The sequence below is a fragment of the Phragmites australis genome, chromosome 6 (assembly GCF_958298935.1).
Source record: "Phragmites australis chromosome 6, lpPhrAust1.1, whole genome shotgun sequence".
In the NCBI taxonomy this organism is placed as follows: domain Eukaryota; kingdom Viridiplantae; phylum Streptophyta; class Magnoliopsida; order Poales; family Poaceae; genus Phragmites; species Phragmites australis.
The window spans coordinates 6,502,661-6,522,184 of record NC_084926.1 but is presented as its reverse complement, the minus strand read 5'-3'; the positions used below and the strand labels follow the sequence as shown (position 1 = coordinate 6,522,184).

The following is a 19,524-nucleotide window of genomic DNA, read 5'->3' as shown; positions in this document are numbered from 1 at the left end:
AAGCTCATGCCCAACTCTTACCTATAGCATACCCTCTTGTGCTAATAGAGTTTTTATTAGGTTGACTAGTTTATTGTCTGTGCGTTGTAACAAAAACTAAATTTTTTCATGAAATAATATAATTGACTGTGTTTAGCTAATGCAAAATGATAATTAACCAACTAATGACTTGTGAACTTGAGTGAATAAAACACTCTTAAACTGACAAAAATGATATAACACAAACATGAAGATATAGTATTTAATTTTATAGCTTACTGCAATATATTGTTGGAATGTGAACTCAGCGATGAATGCATTGAGCTATATATCGTTATATTCAATCAGGCTATTGTTAAGTAACAAGCTGACAAACCTCAATATATAGGAAGACAAAGTAAAAGAAAAACTATTCAATAACTTGATAAGAAAGTAAGTCATCGTTAATTAGAACTTGATATAAATGATCATGTGCGTTGCAATAGAAAAATAATGTTTTTTTTGCCATTACAAAGACAAAACACGCGTGCACAAATCACTACTCATCAACAAGTAAACACACTCCCATTCATATCAAGTACTATAGCTAGCAAAGAATATATTGAAAACACTGCCGCCTAATTTTCAGTTGTTGGGCTCAAGAATCATGGATGGTGCCCGACTGTGAAAAACCTAGCTTTCATCGCTATTGTATGAAATGACTTCTGCATCAAAAAATCAGTTTGGACAAATGTATGCAAAGGCATATCTCTTTTAATCAAATAAAATGATCATTTGGGAAAAGAAAAAAGCGACTTCACCTTCAAGAAATCAGCACTATATGCATTCATGTTTAGTTCCGTGTCTCAATAGAAAGGGCAAAAAATATAAAATAGTACTATGCATATTAGAATGTATATTAGCACGTAAAAAATAACAATTACAAAAAATTTACAGAAAAACGGCAAAGCAACACTAGAAAAGAAACTTGTACACTTTATTAGTGTTTCATGAGTAGCAATCATCATTTTGTAGGAATCGACCAACAAGCTTCTTCCTACATGTCTCAAAGCTCGTGTGTTGCTACAATACATCATTTCAATAACAAACTAAACATATATGTAATCATGATAATGTTAAAAGATAACAATTCACATACATGATTCGCCTATGCATCGCTATAGAATAGGAATCGTGCATATTTTCAAAGGTTGCCTATTTGAGAATGAAATAATAAACACTTTGAGCTGTAGGAGATTCAACCACTGAACACATTTTTTGGCATAGTGAAACATGTACTTCAAAATCAAGCGAGATTACTTCCTAAACAATCACATTTAAAGCTGTAAGTAATCATGGTTTGCATATTCTGTCTCATTCAATATGATCCCTGTATTATTACTACTATTTGTTCTTCTAATATGTATCCTTGTACTGCTCATATGTTCTCACTTCTTAGAAGTAGATAGATGTTTAAAAAAAACTATGGCATCAAAACATCACGTTCATAGTAACATATCATCAGCTACCACTTTCTCAAGCATTTAGAAAAGGAAAAATCATCCAAATCTAGGAAATGTAATATCCTTCTACTGCTCTACTCACCCAGCCCAAGAAAACTGAACTGATCACCTACCAAAATCACAACTGATGATTGCAAACTTAAACTCCAAATCTTCAGTTTGGTATTACATCTCTACTTCCAGAACATGCATCACCACTTCAAGAACATCCTTCATATGAGAAAAATGAAAATTAATTTGAAGCTCCTAATAGGCCGAAGGCCTAGAAAGAAGCTTAAATAGCAAATGAGAAAATGATAATTGAGAGAGAGAGAGAGAATTCCTAACACAACAACCCAATTGATACAAACATATGGGGAGTTGTCCAACTCGAGGCTGCTTTGGGTGGGGTTAACAGGATGAGTAGGAAGCTCGTGGTAGAGAAAGCAAGGATGCTTGTCGATTCAGTAATCCAAATTGGATAGTCCGATCTAATGGGTACGGAAGACATCAAGGTTGGTCTTCGGGTATGATATAGCTCCAAGCAATGATTGGCATGGAGAAAGCAATGACGGGAAGTCTGGAATACATTAGGCTTCTTTTCTCAATATGTCTGCAGGTTTAGGGGAGTGCAAAGAGAATATTTGATTATTTAGACCCATTACTCCCTTAGCCAATAAATCCTATGCAAGTATTACACCTATTACTCCTTCAACCAATAAATCCGATGCAAGTATTAATTGGCGAACTTAGTGAATGTTTATGTAAAAGTGAAGCAACCCACACTTATGGCTCATGTAGAGATCAATCCTCACATCAGCCAGCTCTATGAACCAAGATTGTGGTCTTGTTGCACATCAGTCATGTAAAAAATCTGCAGTTCAAATTAGTGAAGCAAAATAGAATTGGTATATCTACGGTCGACGACCTCTCCAGGAGCCAATAAATGCATGAACCTTCAATGCTAGGGTCGTTGAAGAGGAGAGTGAGTACAAGAGTGCCGACGTCCTGCCTGAATGAGACCATCTCCATCTCCATGGTGACCCCTGGGGCTCCCTTGACCCTGCCCTCCTCCTGGAGTGCAAGAAGGCAATCTTGGCGAGATCTGCAATGGCCTAGCAGCTCTGAAGCCACGTAGGGCCAACGGGGAAGCGACTCCTGATCTCTGTCATGCGAGGCTCACAAGGGCATCTGGGGTGGTCACAAGGAAGGAGGCGGTGCTGGACTCATCAATGAAGCCGATCACCTAATAACTTATGGTGTAACTCGTCGTATGGCACTCAGTCAATTATAGTACCTCATGGAAATTTTTTGCTTTGGGCGGGGTTGTTTTGCACGTTGCTTTATTCAATGTACGGGCGGTCACAAGGGGCGACTGAGGCGGTCACTAGGAAGGAGGCAGTGCTGGACTCATCAATTTATGTGGTAGTTATGTATTTGAGTCTCCAGGTGTTGTGGTTATTCATTTTTAAGTTTCATCAATGGTCAGGAGCTAAGTCTATATTTGAATCATTAGGAAAAATGAACAAAAGTTGATCTTGCAGGTCACCAATGCAGAGCAAGTTATCATAGGAAAATTCTAATGTGCAGCAACATGACAAACTCCGAGGTATAGGAACTAAAATTGAGAGGAGCCACATGAGAAGTATTCAACATCGCTCCTCAATTTTAGAAGATTGTTATGCCAACATTTGCATGGAAAAAAATATGTGAAAAATGATAGAAATGAAGTTAGCAACGGACAACCAGAAAGAGAGATATGGCTGAGGCCATTGCAGGGATGGACAAAACAATACATTTTCAATTGATGGAGTAAAAAAATAAATTATAGTTTAGAAACAACAAACTAATGTCTGCATCTAGTTAACTCGTATATCAAAACAAGATAATGGAATGTATTCATTTAGATAGAATGATAAGAATCAAACGGGACTTTGGCCCAAACATGGGAAGTATGGAATTTGTTCGCTCGAAAAATGAAACAAAAAAGGGGAAGATTAAGGTTAGGTCTCTCCGAAACTATAAACAAAAGAAAATAAAAAAGGAATTGATGAACCTAAACACCATATTGAATAAAGCAATTTCACTATTAAAAGCTTGACTGTACAAAAATAAAATAACATATGTAAATGCAGTACATGCCAAATATATAGCGACCCGCTCATACATATTATCAATCTAGAAGTTAAAAAATACAATTTGAGTAGGGATTTGATATAGTTGAACGGTGCCGATAGGACAGCATCACACAAGCAGGCTGGCATGTGGAGTAAAAACACATACAGAATTGCTACGATATCTTTGTTCTGTTGCAGCAAACAACGATAGGTGATAACAATAGTGGGTATCTTTATTTGAACAAATAATCAAAGAATGGTGCAGCAAACAACGATATGTGATAACAATAGTGATTGTATCTACAACTAAAGATATTGATACTCTTATTAATACACAAGTGAATGCAAAAAAAAAAAAAGCAGTGAGCATGCACAAGCGTGTGCCAGAATTTATCTTGTGATACCTGAGAATCACTTTGAGTATTTGTTGTATCATTGATTGTAGCTTTGGCAATAATAAGTTTAAGTGAACCCCTCACGAGCAAAAAATTGTCCGGCTTCAAATCAGAGTACACTATCAGTTCCTCATGTATTGTATTGATAGCTTCAAGCATTTGCTACAGCATAACAGAAGGGGATAAATGAGTAGGCATTGAAATGACCAGAATTAATTGAAAAAAATGAGTAGGCATTGAAATGAGTACACTTCTAATCACACGTGTAAAGCTTTACCGTGCTATTATGCTATAGTGAGTCTAGCCGTGCTATTAGAGCGGGTCAACTTGCTAGTTTCAATTATCACATAGTTTGTTAAACATTTCCCTTTTCAACGTAGCTTGTATAATAATCCAGTAATTCTATAATAATGAATCAGATTGTGTCCATCACGTTCGACGCAGAGGCTGAAAACTATTTTCTATTATAGGTACCAACAAAGCAGCTTAGAAAGTGATTGAACGAGACACCATTTATCACAATCTCACCTGATGCCAATATGCTTGGTGGTATCAAGACTGTTCAACATCGCTCCTGCCTGCATTATTAAAAAAACAGTTGTCAAAACCTAAAACAGCGAAACACCAAAGCTATAACATATACAATGTTTAGTAGGAATTTTCGCCAATCACTCCGTCTCGCCAATCACTCCGTCTCTAGGTGTGACCTAGGATCATATCAAGAATCATCAACAAATCTAGTAGACAATCACATCATGGAAACAAGAAAGTCTTTAGCACACAAATTTCAACAAAGTGAAGGCTACCCTAGACCTTGATCTATCGCACCAGATCTGACAAGATCGGATCACAACCAGATTGCAAAGAAGGAAATGAAAAGGAAAGAGGATCATGGAACCTTCTCGGGGAAAGAAGATCACAAACCTTCTCAGGGTCGCTGCCCTTGTTGGGGTGGTTCCTGATGGCGGTATTGCGGTAGGGCTTCCTGAGGTCGTCCTGGGAGCCATTTGTGATGGGAGGTGATCGGAAGAGGCAATGTCGCCTCTTCAAGTGCTCCACGCCGATGAGAGATGATGGTGGAGGCTGTAGGAAAATTTTTATGTTGTTAAAGAGGGAGGAGGCGGGCTGAGATCGAACCTTCTTCTTGGGAGGGGGCAGCAAGGAGATGGCCGGTGGGGTGGTGAAGAGCGTCAGGACGGCCCACACCACGAAATGTGGTGGCGGCAACCAAGGGGGAGCAAGGGAAGCGGTTTGGTGGGTGCAGTGGCACGAAGGAGGTCGTGGAGGAGGACGGCGCGGCTTTGGCGGGTGTCAGTGCAGGTGGCGCGGATGAGGTCGAGGAGGAGGACAATTTCTGGGATGAGGATCGGTGGAGGAGATGTGGAGGAGCGGAGAAATTAGGAGGTAGACCCAAGGGGTAGAACGCGGTTACACGGGATGGAAATGACGGTTCAAGGAGCAGAGGGAGGCAAACCGCAGACGTGATGCAGAGAGAAGGCGGCTCACATGTCGGGAGCGAGGGATTCAGTGGGTGCATGATCCATTACATACTTTTTAAATAAGAGAGATTTGATTCGATGGATATAAGACTTAGCCCATCAAAGAGAGGTGGTTAGTTTATTGATTTATCATTTTCTTTAAAGTTATTCTTGTCTGGTTGTTGGGAATCTAACCATGCACTTACTACTGCTACGATTAAGTCATCCTGCATCGAATGGACCCAAAAATGCATCTGGCACGCTCCTTTTGGATGGTGTCGGCCCAAAAGATGTCGTCCACATACCTTTTGAGTGGACCCGCCTGAATAAGATCCAACACCTTTGGTCTAGCTCTTTACATAGTTGATCATTGGCATGTGAGGATTCTTCAGGTGGCAGAAAGTTTCTTGCACTTTGGACCCCAACCAGGCTGAATGGAGGGAAAAATTGGTGCAGTAGTTGCCTGTTTGACAACGTTCAGCCGCAGTACTGATGACCGAGGCGAGTTGGCGTCGGGTGCCCGTGCGGCCGTGCCCCAATCGATTCGAGCATTACACCGCATCCGATGACCTAGTGTTGGTGCATCGTGCATATCCATGATTGGAGCGTGATGCACAAGGGGCATATCGGACGAGACCTGGGACAAAGCTGACCGCGCGGATAGGGAAAGACACCAGTCAGATCTTGGACCAAATTGATTACGCAGTAAATGGAAGTTTCTACCAATCCATGATTTACTGAGAGTAACTAGAAAGGTTACCTAATATGTAGTGTGAGATTCTGTTCGTCACCGTTTTTGTTTGTGGATTCTGAGTATTTCGTAGAAGCTGTGTCAAACGATAGAATTCAACAGTAAATTATTAATGAGCTGGTTCTAACAATAAATTATAGAATATGTTTTTTATAAGATTCTTCAATAAATAAATTGTAAAAAATATAAGCTGTGCCAAATATAGCTTAGTTTAGGAGAAATGGCTTCTCCCATATCATGTGCAGGCAGTAAACTTCAAAACCACCAATCATATCATCGTCTTAAAAATTTAGACTCCTAACCAGCGCTACCACAGCTGTACAGCCAATAGGGGTTGCAGCGCAGGACTCGTGCCCGTCACGTTGTCTCCACTCACTCGCCTCTCCCTCCCTGCAGGGGAGAATTAAAGCCCCTTATCCTTTGCCGCTGCCGTCGTTGGATCCAACCAATCTCCCGTCGCCCTCTTTCCTCTGCTTTGCGTGCGCGCCGTGCCGCGCCCTCCTTTTGGAGCCTTGCGCCGCGTTCCTTCCCCCTGTCCGAGTCCGCCTCGTCGTGTCCACCGCCTCACGTCGTGTGCTCTCCTTTTGGTGCCGTTTCGGCATCTGTGCTCTCCTCTTCTTTGTCTTCCTCCTCGTCGCTTTTGCAACGCTAGCTCTTCTTGTCCCCGCGCGCCTCGCCCGCCTCTGCGTCTGCTCAGTCGTTATTGGCTGACGCCATTGTGCGCGAGCTGTGCGCGGTGACCATGTCGTCGGCGGTCGAGGCCATGTCCCACTCCAGCAAGGGCATTCCCGCCGGGCCGGAGGAGGCGGCGGCCAAGAACGCTGTGCCCGCGGAGCACGGCAACGGCGCGGCGAACGGCAAGTGCGGCGAGGCGCCGCCGCATTGCCGCAAGGACGTCGACGAGGAGGAGGAGGACGTCGACGAGGACGAGAAGGCCCCTAAGGTCATCGACCTCGGCCCCAGGGTCAGCATCAAGGACCAGTTCGAGAAGGACAAGGTACGTACGCGCGCCATTGCCGATACTCCTGCTTCTGCTAGCTTCCCAGCTGGCCAGCTGCATGCGAGTTGATCTTCTTGCTCTTGCTAGTAGTATCAGTGCACTGATTTCTTCATTTCTTGCTTGCGTTTGTAGGACGACGAGAGCCTGCGGCGATGGAAGGAGCAGCTCCTCGGCAGTGTGGATTTGAACTCCGTGGGAGGTAAACTCACAGCAATAAGTTAAATTTTCACCAAATTGCTCCGTGCTTACGTTTAATTGGTTCGCTCGTCCTTGCGACCCTGTTTAAATGCTCCAGTGGGACACCGGCACATGCAGCAGTTCTGCATGTCAGCACCGCCTTGCCGAGATGGTCCCGTGAGCCGTTCATGCGTTTCCGTGCTTAGCCTGTTTCTTCGCTAATGCACCGCCCACACGGTACCGTGAGGTTCATGTAATCGTGTTGCGTTGTGCCGTAGAAAATAAGGCGGATGCTAAAAAAACAGACGCCTGTTTTTTTTAAAAAAAAAATCAGGCAACAGCTGTGAGCACCGGCACCTAACGGCTCATAATCATCTTTAACCTCCCGATGCACCCGCCTTCCGACGCTACCCCATCTCTTGACGTCGGCTCCGCTCCCCCTACCTCTCGCCTAGAGTTGAGATTTGGGCCGGGCCGAACCAGCCCAGCACAGCCTTTTGAACTTCAGGCCCAACGGGACGTACTAGGACGAGATGAGAATATGTTTGGACTGTGCTGGACTAGCACGAGGAGCCTCCAATGAGGCTCAAGCACGACATGTCGGCACTACACGCTACATCGTGCTGGGTTGGCATGGGCCCAGCATCGCTCGTCCCACCATGACTACCACGCCACCTGCCGTTGGCTTCTTTCGCTTCAGTATCCACAACAACAGCGGCAGCCCGAGGCTCCTTGTGCTCCACTCCACACTTGCGGGCCACCCACACCCTATCGCGCCCGCCAGTTGCACCACTACCGCTGCCGCGAGCTCCTTGATCCTCCTCAGGAACTCCGTCTCCACCTCTCATGCCATCCAAGCTAGCGCTCAGCGTGCACCATGGTGATGGCTAGGTCGGGTGCCACCCCACCATTACACCAGCTCCTCAATCAACCAGGAACCGCGATCTTGTGAGCCCCACGCAGTCGCCGTCGAGGAAGGTGGGTGGCGGCCGCAAGGATGTGGAGGGCGACGACGAGGTGGAAGAGGAGCACACACATGGCGACGACGCCATGGCTGCCACCTGGATCATACCACCACAATGACCGCCTCCTAATCTCCCATGCTCCTTGCTCTTCTCATCCTGCTCATCGTCTTCGTGGATGGCGGCTCCGGCATGGGGGTAAAGACGGTGGTGAACCAGCTATGCAAGAGCCTAGGTACTACGTGACGCCAGACCTCTGCGCATACGCACTCTACACCGACCCATCTGTGTCACCCACGACGCGCCCTCGATGGCTGCGCTCGCGGCAAGGGCCGCAAGGCTAACGGCGGACAATGCCACCACGGCTAAGGGCAACATCGAGGCTGCGCTCTCACTCACCGGCTCCGCGGGGGAGCGGCAAGCACATGCGGTCGTGCCTGCAGCTGTACACCGGTGCTGTTCCTACGATGCGATGGGTGGTATGTGGCTGTCGGGCGGTATCGTGGCGTGTGGGAGGTGCTGCATCCTACAGGCGGTGCAGTACTGGGGTGGGTGAAGTGTCAGTGTGTGGGGGTATCGTCGTACCGGTGAATGAAGGCATAGTGGCGCACACACTTGTATTGACTCGACCGTCTCCGATGGGTCCCACTTTGTGTGGAGTGTCAATGTGTCAGCACAAGGCCCCCTGCCGGATTGGCAACTCGCAAGCGGCACACGTGATCGATCTGTCCATGTGCATGCTTACTTTGCCATGTGTACACGCAATGGGTGAAGCTGTGAAAATGACAGTGGTAAAAAAAGTGACCAGATGGAAGGGCAGTGCAGGCATGCGTGGGATCAATTTATTGCGGCTTTAGTACTTTGGTACTTTATCATGTTGGGGTAGTATGTTTCATGTCAATGCCTCCGCATGCCACATGTGCAATACACAGACACAGAAGCTATACACATCACTGCATCAGCTTGTGAGCATAATAAAAGAGTAAAAAAGAATATAATACTTAAAATAGATGTATCAAATATTTTTGGAGGAAAATAAAGAAGTTTTATTATAAAATAATGTGTTACAATATGATTGCCTCATTAAAAACCTCACTCCCTAGTATGGGGTACCCTCATAAGGAAAAGAGTACAATACACCGTTACACACATGATTCACTTATTATCATCAAGATCAAGATTCTCAAGGTCCGCTAATGCCTCCGTGATCTCCAGATCCTTAAGCTGATGTTGTGTGCTAGCGTTCGCCTTCTCACAGTCTTTGAGGCAGGTGATTGCCTCTACCATTTCAGGAGTGAGTGATGATCTCCGCTCTTCAATAATTCTCCCCACCATGTTGAACGTCGCTTGCGACAAGACGATCGACACTGGAACTAGGAGAACATCCTGTGCAAAGTGTGACAACACAGGAAATAATCGCTCTTTATCTTTCCACCATGCAAGAAGGTTGATAGTGTTGTTGTCTACAAGCATTGGATCATGGGTGTAAAGATCTTGCTCAAGGTAGTGGTTAAGCTATGCCATGGTATTCCAAGATGACCTAGTTGTCTGCTGAGATGATAATGCGAATCCCTTGCCTTTGATCTTGTTCCACAAATTGGCCACACTCGACTTGCTTTTTGTGCTGCTGTGTAGACTTTGAAACTAGCAGGCTACATCCAAATTTGCCCTGGTATAACTAGAAAACCCTAAATACTTCTTCTTTGATATGATTGTAGGCATCTAAGAAATCAAGATTGAGCAAGTCATATATTTCCTGCAAAGCAAGCTCCAAACCACCCAACTTTTTGTGCGGGTCAAATATAACAGCAGAACAATAGAGATGTGGGATAGAAGAGAAATATTTTAGATGTTTATCTTTGATTTGTTCAACAATGGTAGCTAAAACATTGCCATCCTCATTTTTGTTAAATTTGGATGCAATTCTCCAGAGCTACTCTATCACTAAGTATGATGTAGGATAATAAACACCGGATATTTGCATTGTTGCCTTGTAAAAGGGTTTTTAGAAAAAGTCATAAACGTGTAGCAATGTACCAATAAGTTTGTTTAAATAGTTAACCATCATTCTAAGTATTTACGAAAATAATATATGTTGAATTCCAGCGCACTTTCATGTCAAGTCCGAATTTCCATGGCTTCTTACATTGCGTCTTGCAATAGTCTTTGAAACTACTAAATATTATAGGAGAACTAGAGATGAGACGGACGACACCACGAATATTGTTCAAATATCTACTTACCATTGTCATATCTATTGTACCATGATGTTGATGATATGACACATATATCTTTGGTGAAGAACATACCCACCAATGTAGCATGTATGTGAGGTTCTAGGTCCTCCATTGCTTTTTAGTTGGCTAATGTATTGTCCAAAGTTATAGAGATAATTCTATTTTTTATTTTAAATTCCTTAATAACCTCTAGCACACGTGCGACAATGACTTCTCCAGTATGTGACTCATCGATGATTCTAAACCCTATTACTCTTTTATTTAGGTTATAGTTGTTGTCTATATAATGTGCGATGATATGATGTTCTTTGGTGTGTTGAAGTCCAAATATCATTTGTTAAAGCAAATGAGTAGGTCACGCTATGGAAGTTTTGCTTTAAAGCGTCTAATTGACTATGAAACAATTTTAAAATATCATTCTTAGTAGTTTTTATCAAAACATGTTGATATTGTGGACAAAAACCATGTTTGATCATTATCTCAAAACTAAGGCTTTATCCATTCTAATTGGTAGATCATCAGAAACTATATATTTATCAATTTCTTGATGAGCTACTAAAAGATCAAATATCCATGTGCTTACCGAACCGTCAGGCGCGAAGGTAACTTGTGTCTGTGTAGGTTGCCCGGCTATCTGCCTAACAACAACAACCATCTCCTGACACCATTTCCAATGTCAATTCAAATGTTTGGTACCTATTGTTGTCGACACAGATGATTTAGCATTACAATAATTGCAAATTGTGAGACATGCCATATCACCACCCTGTATTTCCTCAACCAGCTTCATATGCTTCCACGCTTCTGACCACCATTCGATCGAGGTGGACGTGTTACCAACAGAGGCATGCTTCACATCCCCAGGCTCCATCAGATTTGTGTCGGTATGTCCATCCTCGTACCCCTTGAGACCGTCCATGTGACGGTCGTCCATGCCATAATCTACCATGCTCAGGGACAACTGGCAAGGGTTGAGAGCTGGAGGGGGGCTAACTGAGCATTGGGTGGCTCTGGCGCGCTTGCTCCGAATTGCACATGATTTTGAATGAGGCAACATGGTTGTTTGCTGTATTTGGTGACTTGGTGTGGTAGAAAAATATACGTCAGACTAGAAGATTAAATAGAAGTAGAGAAGTAGCCGTTTACCCTGGGCTCCTGGTTCTTGCTCATTGCCTTTTTTCACTTTGTGTCACTCGATGTGTCACAGCATAAAAGCTAAAGTTGATAGAAATATAACACAGTTGAGTCATAAGTGTGTGTGCAGTGCACTTTATGAGTCACAGCATAAAGCTAAAGTTCACAATTTATGTTCACTTGACGTGATGGCCAATGCCCAAGGACGAGTGCCTCCTCCTGTACACTATCCTCCTCATCCTCATTCATTTGACCATTTCTCACTTCTCAGCAGCGATGTTGGACCGTGTGCGACAACAGGGGAGCCAGTGAGCCATCCATTAGCCATTGTTCTTTCATATCCCTCCTCTATCCAACCTGTCCCAGCTTATCCATGAAGCCATGAAGGTAGAGCCAAAAACCCAGCGACATCAGCAACAAAGCTAGAGAGAGAGAGAGAGGATACAAGTGTAGGAGAAGAGAGCTCATTCTTTCCAGAGCTCACTTGCATTCTCGCTTTTCAAGGCTCACGAAACTCAATACAATATTCAAGGGTTGTGGACTATTCACATGCGCCTACTAGGGAAGAGACCTCATGAAGCATGGGGAGATAGGCGTGGCGAGCTCGCAGGTGGTGCCGGCTGAGCCAGTGGGCATGGAGGAGGTGGACAGCGGAGTTGCGAGGCAGCTGGCGTGCGCGGAGGTGGAGACAACTACGGGGGTTGTCGTCACGGGTTATCGGCCACGGCGGGTTCAGCATGGTGTGCCTCGCCTCGCTCTCATCCTCCCGCTTCAGATCTGTCAAGGTCAGCTGCAGTTGCGAGCACCTGCACCGAGCTTTTTGCCAGGAGCTCGACGTGCTCCTCTCCCTTCGCCACTTGCACATCATCCGCCTCCTCGGATACTGCAATGAACGGGATGAAGACATGTTGGTGTTCAAGTATGTGTCAAATGACGACCTCCATGAGAGGCTCCACGGCGGCGGCGGGAACATGCTGCCCTAGGCACAACATGTGGCGGTCGTATTCGAGGTGGCGACTGCATTGGAGTACCTCCACGAGAGCCACCAGCCGGCGGTCATCCACAGGGACTCATCGCTGCGGCACTCGCCACGGCCTATGAGCCGCGGCGTCTGGGAACGGCAACACCGCGGTGGCGCTCAAGTGCCTCATCACGCTCAGGGTCCTGCTCGCACGGGGGACGTTCATCCTCTGCGACCAGCTTCTCTTCGTGCTGGTCCAGCACCTCGCCTCAGGCCACAACCCGCTTGTGCTCTTGGCCTTCCCGCTCGGCCTATCCTCCTTCGCCTCCGCGTCGTGAGTCTGGTTCTCCATGTGCCTCCTTGAGCTCATCCTACTCTGCTTTGCGCTCGTGTGGCAGTGAAAATACTCACTCCGCGCGCCTCACCCCACCCTACTTGTCGCCGCCGTGGCCAAACCGCTTCTCCACGACGGAGGATTCGTGGTCGACGATTGCTGGGCTTTGTTAAGCCGTCGTCCCCTCTATGGGTCACTATGCCTCGGGTTATTTTCGTGTCAGGCCAGACCGCCTATCATGCTTCATATCAGGGCCTGACACACCCTATGAATCCATGTCAGACCGACCCAATCCATCTATGCTCATGACGTGCCATGCTTGGGCTGGACCGTGATGCGTCGTGACCGGCCCAAAATAGCACAGCCCCGAGTCCCAGCTCTACTCCTGCCCGCCTCCACCCATATCTAGCGGCGCTCCCGCTGTCGATCTACCGCCGCCGCACTAACCCGACTACACCAGGCTATCTCCACTCGCACCCGCCCCACGGCACCGCCCACAGGGCGTCCTCCATTGCCCGCTGCCGGTGGCGTCCCCGCCACCTCGTCGCTTCGCCCCCACACCCTCCTCTTCCATCGAGTCAGCCTGCCACTGCCGACCTTCCTCTAAGCCTGTCGCCCACCAGGAATCCGCCACCACCAACCCGAAGCCCTAACCCCGCTAAGCCCATCGTCTGAATCATGCTCCTAATTTAGGAAGCGTGAGAAAATAAAGCAGCGGATAAAAGTGAAAGGCGGTGGGCTCCGTTGGATAGGCCGGCCGGCTTGCAATTCGGTTTCATGCTGGTCGTCCTCGAGTAAAAGTCTGGAGGAGCACCGTTTTTTTTTAATGCATGGTGATCTTGTATTCTGCAATGATGAGACAAATCCAAGACCCTAAAGCCATAGCAGGAATACAGGATACCAATGTCAGCATCTTCCAATTCTGAAAAGTGGCATGCTGGTTTTTGTGCTGATATAGTTATATGCTACTTTTGCTGCTTTTCAGATAAACACATTTTGCAGGGCATGGTTCGAGGAACCCTTTGCCTTTTAGTTTAGACTTTTTAGACGAACGTAAAACACATTTTCATGCGTAGCATATGTTGTTTACAAAAATTGAACATTAAGAGCCTTCCTGGTTCTCGGAAGACCATTCAGGATGAGCCTGCCCCCCACTAGAATACATAATTCAGAACAATTCATGTAGTGCATTCGAAACTTTTTCGGTCATTTCACTGGGAGATGCAAATATCTGGAAGCGGCGAAAAAAATTAATGGCATCCGAATTTGATATAATCAGATTTGAATTTTGAACCCATGACGTACGCTTGCAGAGACGCTGGAGCCGGACGTGAAGATCACGAGTCTGTCGATCCTGTCGCCCGGCCGGCCCGATATCTTCCTCCCCCTGCCGGTGGAGCCCAACGCCAAGGGCGTGTGGTTCACCCTCAAGGACGGCTCCCCTTACAGGCTCAAGTTCACCTTCTCCGTCAGCAACAACATCGTGTCCGGCCTCCGCTACACCAACACCGTCTGGAAGACCGGCCTCAAAGGTGAGAAACCGAAATCGAACCGCTAGAATCTTCGCCGGACACGCCGTTCAACGCCTCCCGTTTCCGCGAACGACGACGTCGTTGCAGTCACTTGATCTCACAGCTCATGGTTTGCTGGTTGTCACGCGGTGGTGCAGTTGACCGAGCCAAGGAGATGCTCGGCACGTTCAGCCCCCAGCTGGAGCCCTACACGTACGTGACGCCGGAGGACACCACCCCGTCAGGAATGTTTGCCCGGGGATCGTACTCCGCCAGAACGAAGGTAAACGCAGGACGAGTTTTTTTTTTTAATTCAGGGGTGGTAAGTGGTAACTTCAGAGTTCAGAAGGTTTGACAACAGAGGATGTGTGTTCTTGTTTTGACAGTTCCTCGACGACGACCGGAAGTGCTACCTGGAGATCAACTACACCTTCGACATACGCCGGGAGTGGCCGTCGACGAGCTGAGCCTTTGTCGGCGGCGACGAGACCTGCTTCGGTTACGACTTCACCGTTCCTATGCGAGAGCAGATCATCCGTTTCGTTTGTGTCTTGCTTTTCTGTCTGGTACTCTGGTTCGTCCTGTCCGTAGGTTCTCATCATGTGCGCGCATGTGTTTCAGTGTGTGAATATCGCTTCCTTGTTTGATTGTTCATTGTAGCACTGTCAGGTACTCACGTCGGTCAATCTACGCGCGCGCCTTGAGCTTTTGTCAGGGTCTCGTTTTCGAACTGCATGTTGAGTTCGGAGCAATGGAGATGAATTTCACCAATGCACTTGTGACCTGATTTGCTTTGTGAATTTGAACTCTTTGGTTTTACCCTTTCGCTATTATTCTTACGGAGAATGACTTATCTCGCGGATCGGGAGTCTGAGATTCAATTCACGGATGGGTGGAGAATGACTTAGCGGAGGGGATACAGATTGCTGGAGACTCGTATTACTCGATAGTTGCATGTGGTCGAGGCGATTATAAATGGCAACATGACATCTTGAATGCAGTAAAATTCTACCGGTAGCATGCAACAACAACTAAAATAGGATCATAAGGCTGCAATCTTCTACATTTGGTGAAATGTTTAGAAATAAATGAATAGAAGAATTTTCTAAGAGAAAATTTTAAACCAGCTGCAGGTAACCCTAAGAGCTAACGAGATTGATAGTGCTTCGCGAAGGAATCTGAGAGTGACAAATTATCATTTCTTTAGTTTTTTCCTAGTTATTTTTCAATGTTTCCATCTTGTAGCATCTTTCTTTCTTTTTACCTCTTGCCAGTGATCTCCTGACCGCTAGCCTAGGTTCAGTTTCGACTGTATATGGCACCTGAACTTCGTATTGTATTTTTCTCCTAATAGAATGAGCAGTGCTCCTGCCAGTTTCCAACCCCCCCCCCCCCCCCAAAAAAAAATCTACCGGAAGCCGCAATACTATTTGGGGTGCAAGCAGCAGCATGCGCAATACGTCGAACATGTTAGTCAGAATTCTTCGTGAGTTCACCTAAAATGTGCTAAGCCCAGTCTTGACTAGAAAGCTCGTGCGCCCTTAGCGCGCAGGTTTTGTCTATCATTTCAGATAATTCTAGAGTTATTTTGTTAGTGATCGCGCAGGTTTTGTGTATCATTTCAGATAATTCTAGAGTTACTTGTAGTGATCAGCTGAGGTGCCAACGATGCCACTTATCCAGATCTTGTGAACACTTATTACATGAAACAATTGAAAAATGTAGAACCAAATAGTACACTATTTAAACGAGTTTATATTAAATACTTCTTGTTGTAAATATGTGTATATATATGATGAATTTTTTAGTTTATAATTATAAAAATACAATAAATGAGGTAAACTACCTTGTTGTAAACTGGTTTCTAGATGTATTCACCGGAATAAAACAGAGAAACTTGAATTGTAGATTAATTCAGTAGCTCTAAGTATTTAGTCTTGAAAATAAGAGTGGCAACGGGTTAGGTCAGGATCGGGTGGAGCGAGAACACCCGACCTAACACCTAAAACATAAAACCCGATTTGAACCCGAAAAGCAAGTTGGGTTCAAAACAACCCCGGCCCCAGCCCCGGTAGGGACCCGAGACCCAATATGTCGGCACTCTGCAACTTGACTGTTGATCCCATCAATGAAACAAAACCAGCAATTCTGTTTTGTGCACCATGTCAAAACAAGGAAACAATAAAACAGACAAGCATCAAGATAAAATAATACAAGCACAAGCACATTCACATCATCTGCTGCTTGCATCACAAAATAACATCATCTGCTGCTAGCATCATAACTCACAGGCATCAGATAGAGTAATAGTGCTAGAAAGATAGTAGTACATCACAAAATAACATCATATGCAGCCCATTGAAACAGCAAACAAGCACATGCACTGATACACATCATATGCAGATCAGAAACTTCCAAGCAATGAAACAAAGTAGCACACAAAGTAATACAATTGAATCTGCTGCAAGCATTTAAAGTGTCAATGATCAATCAGCAGGAAGCAGCAATCAGCAGCTGATGTACAGATGTAGTGACAATTGTTCGACCAGCAAGCATCAATGATCAATCAACAACACTTGAATCAGGTTTCTCTAAAAACAGAGAGCACAAATGCAGAAATCAACACTTAAGTAGTAAGTATGAACCACAATTTATAAGAATAATTTGATAATATTACCATCTCTTCTTCATCATCCTCAAGACAAGTTGTCAATATGTTAACAAAGGTGGATTCCTGGCTTATTAACATAGTGTTCAAAACTCAAGAGGTAGTGCATAGAACATTGGAACCATATACATTAGAAGTATTGGAATTGAATATAAACTAGTTACCTAACGTATCGGTTCGAGATCAAACTTACATACATATAAGTGGTTCTATTATAGTTGGTACAAATCTATTACGATATAAACTAATTATCGTTCTACTAGTACTAAAGACCGACTCGAATGCTATTATTGTTATAGGAATTACCATCAGCGATCTTTCTCAAATTGAATCCTGATCACGTGGCACATGCCACCGAAGAGGCGGAGGGCAGTGGTGTGAACGTGCTCACACGTCTTTTCTAGCGTAATGATTTGAACTCCGCTCACGTGAAGTGACAGTGGTATCTTTGCTTAGCTTGAGCTCCTCACGTATTGAGTAGCGTCGCGGTGAATCCAAAAGAAATTATTAGATTGGATCTATTTGCATTAAAAATTCCAAAAAAACAAGTGACGCCCGAAGACCAGGCCGGTGTTTGGTAGGCCTGCCCCAGTGCTTAGTCACTCTCATTAGGCCCACTGACATTGGCTGTATTGCCAAGGACTCGAGCGGAGATGTGCCACCGACCACCGCTAATCAATCTAGCTGCCCACGGGCCTACGCGTCCGGGTCTCACAAATGCGCCGAGAGGGTGTACTGTCCTACACCCCACGCGCGAGGAGGAAACGTGCCGCCAACGTCCGGGAGGACGTCGTGCGACGCGGGCGTCAACCGTGCTGAGCCCGAGCCGGAGCTCCGAGCGGGCGGCGGCGGGCGCGTGGCACAGGAACGCAAGTGGAGTTTGCGGCGTGGGGATTGGCATGGCTGGCCTCGGCCGGAGCTGCTGCCCAGTCCCCAGGCTGCCACGAGCGTGTTTTTCTGGCTATGGTGCAGCGGCGAAGCTAGCGGCAAAACGATGGTTGTGCACTAATTCCATTGTACATCGAGCCATCAATGTAATTGCAAAGTGATAAATGGTAAATATAAGTCTTTGAGTTACTGATCAAACACAAATTCAAAATTAAAACACAAATGATATTGTTCAATTATTATGATTATTGGATGATTCGATGAGCACTGTATCCATAAACCGAGCGGTTACTGGCAAACACAAATTCAAAATTAAAAAACAAAAATTTAAAAAAATTAATTGGTTTCTACCAAATTACTGTATAGTTACCGTAGTTACTGTCGGGGGACAGTTTTCAGTGTCCAAATGCATTTATGAACCTTACATGTGATCAGACGGAGCAAGCCATCAGAGATGGAGTATTTTATTTACAGAATTCCCTTTTCTCTTCTCTGAACTTAGGCATTTGCCAATGGCGTGTCTGCTGCTTTCTTTTTGAACGGGGGTGTCTGCTGCTTTTCCTTCTCTGAGACGGACGGGCGTGCAAGTGCTTCCTCTCGTTCTTGCCGTCAGATCGACTACACTCGGTAACATTCGGCACAGGAGCCGAGACCCACGCCGAATAGGCCAAGGATTGTACTGGCGACGCAGCTGTGCCGATCGGCGCGACTACATCCACATCGCTATTTCTCGTCCCCTTTCCGTTTTTGGATCCATTGAAAATGCGCGTACACATTGATTTTGGCCGTTCTTGTTGCGTGTGCAAGCAGCCTGGCGATCTGGAATTTTCGGAAATGCATCGGCCGGACGCTGGAACCACAGTGCGAGACAATTTCGACAGAAGGAGCTCCAGTGTCAGCTCGGCTGCATATACGCACAGCAATGCGATAATTTTTTAATGAATATTTGGGCATGTTTGCCGTCATTTCTTTTTTGCTTCTTTTATGCGAAAAGTGTTCGCCGTCTACTTTACCGTGATTTCCCCAGTCGCCTTTCTTTCATGCCTGATGCATGACATATCAGAATTGCTCGTTCACGCAGCTCGCACCGCAAGCACAATTTTACTGGCGTCTCTGTGATTACTTCATTTAGAGCCCAATTCGTATTCACTGTTTGCTATGAGTTTTTCTTTGGAAGTCTGAATGTTTCTGCTTCTCCATTTCTGTCGCGGATAAACGAGCTGCGCGTGCAATACGCAGTGGCGGGCACACTCACTGACAAGGGTATATATATATACTCAAATTTTTTTTCTATACGTAATATTTAGTAGGTGAATTCTACGATAGAGAGTAGTTCACTTTGCTAACTCACCACCACGGCCTAAGTCGCAGCGCCCCTGCGGCCACCAGTCCCAGCGGCACAGCCCACTGCTGCGTGCCCACGCATGGACGCCTGGTACCATCTATCCGTG

The 19,524-nt window shown here is 45.6% G+C and overlaps 1 protein-coding gene and 1 pseudogene across 1 annotated transcript; both read left to right on the top strand.

Annotated features, from left to right (window-relative positions):
- Nucleotides 1–6,635: 6,635 nt before the first annotated feature.
- LOC133920399 (rho GDP-dissociation inhibitor 1-like) lies at nucleotides 6,636–15,248 on the top strand. The gene is made up of 5 exons (XM_062365020.1): nucleotides 6,636–7,198; nucleotides 7,334–7,400; nucleotides 14,320–14,538; nucleotides 14,676–14,800; nucleotides 14,904–15,248. Exons 1-5 carry the CDS (start codon nucleotides 6,944–6,946, stop codon nucleotides 14,982–14,984), a joined length of 747 nt encoding a protein of 248 aa, XP_062221004.1. The 5' UTR covers nucleotides 6,636–6,943; the 3' UTR covers nucleotides 14,985–15,248.
- Nucleotides 11,907–13,094, top strand: LOC133923285 (salt tolerance receptor-like cytoplasmic kinase 1; annotated as a pseudogene).
- Nucleotides 15,249–19,524: the final 4,276 nt, after the last annotated feature.

Excerpts from the sequence above, each read along its gene's own strand:
- LOC133920399 (XM_062365020.1), top strand. The coding sequence starts at position 6,944 with ATGTCGTCGGCGGTCGAGGCCATGTCCCACTCCAGCAAGGGCATTCCC. Across the intron at positions 7,199-7,333 it reads ACCAGTTCGAGAAGGACAAG|GACGACGAGAGCCTGCGGCG; the intron begins GTACGTACGCGC and ends TTGCGTTTGTAG. Across the intron at positions 14,801-14,903 it reads CGTACTCCGCCAGAACGAAG|TTCCTCGACGACGACCGGAA; the intron begins GTAAACGCAGGA and ends TTGTTTTGACAG.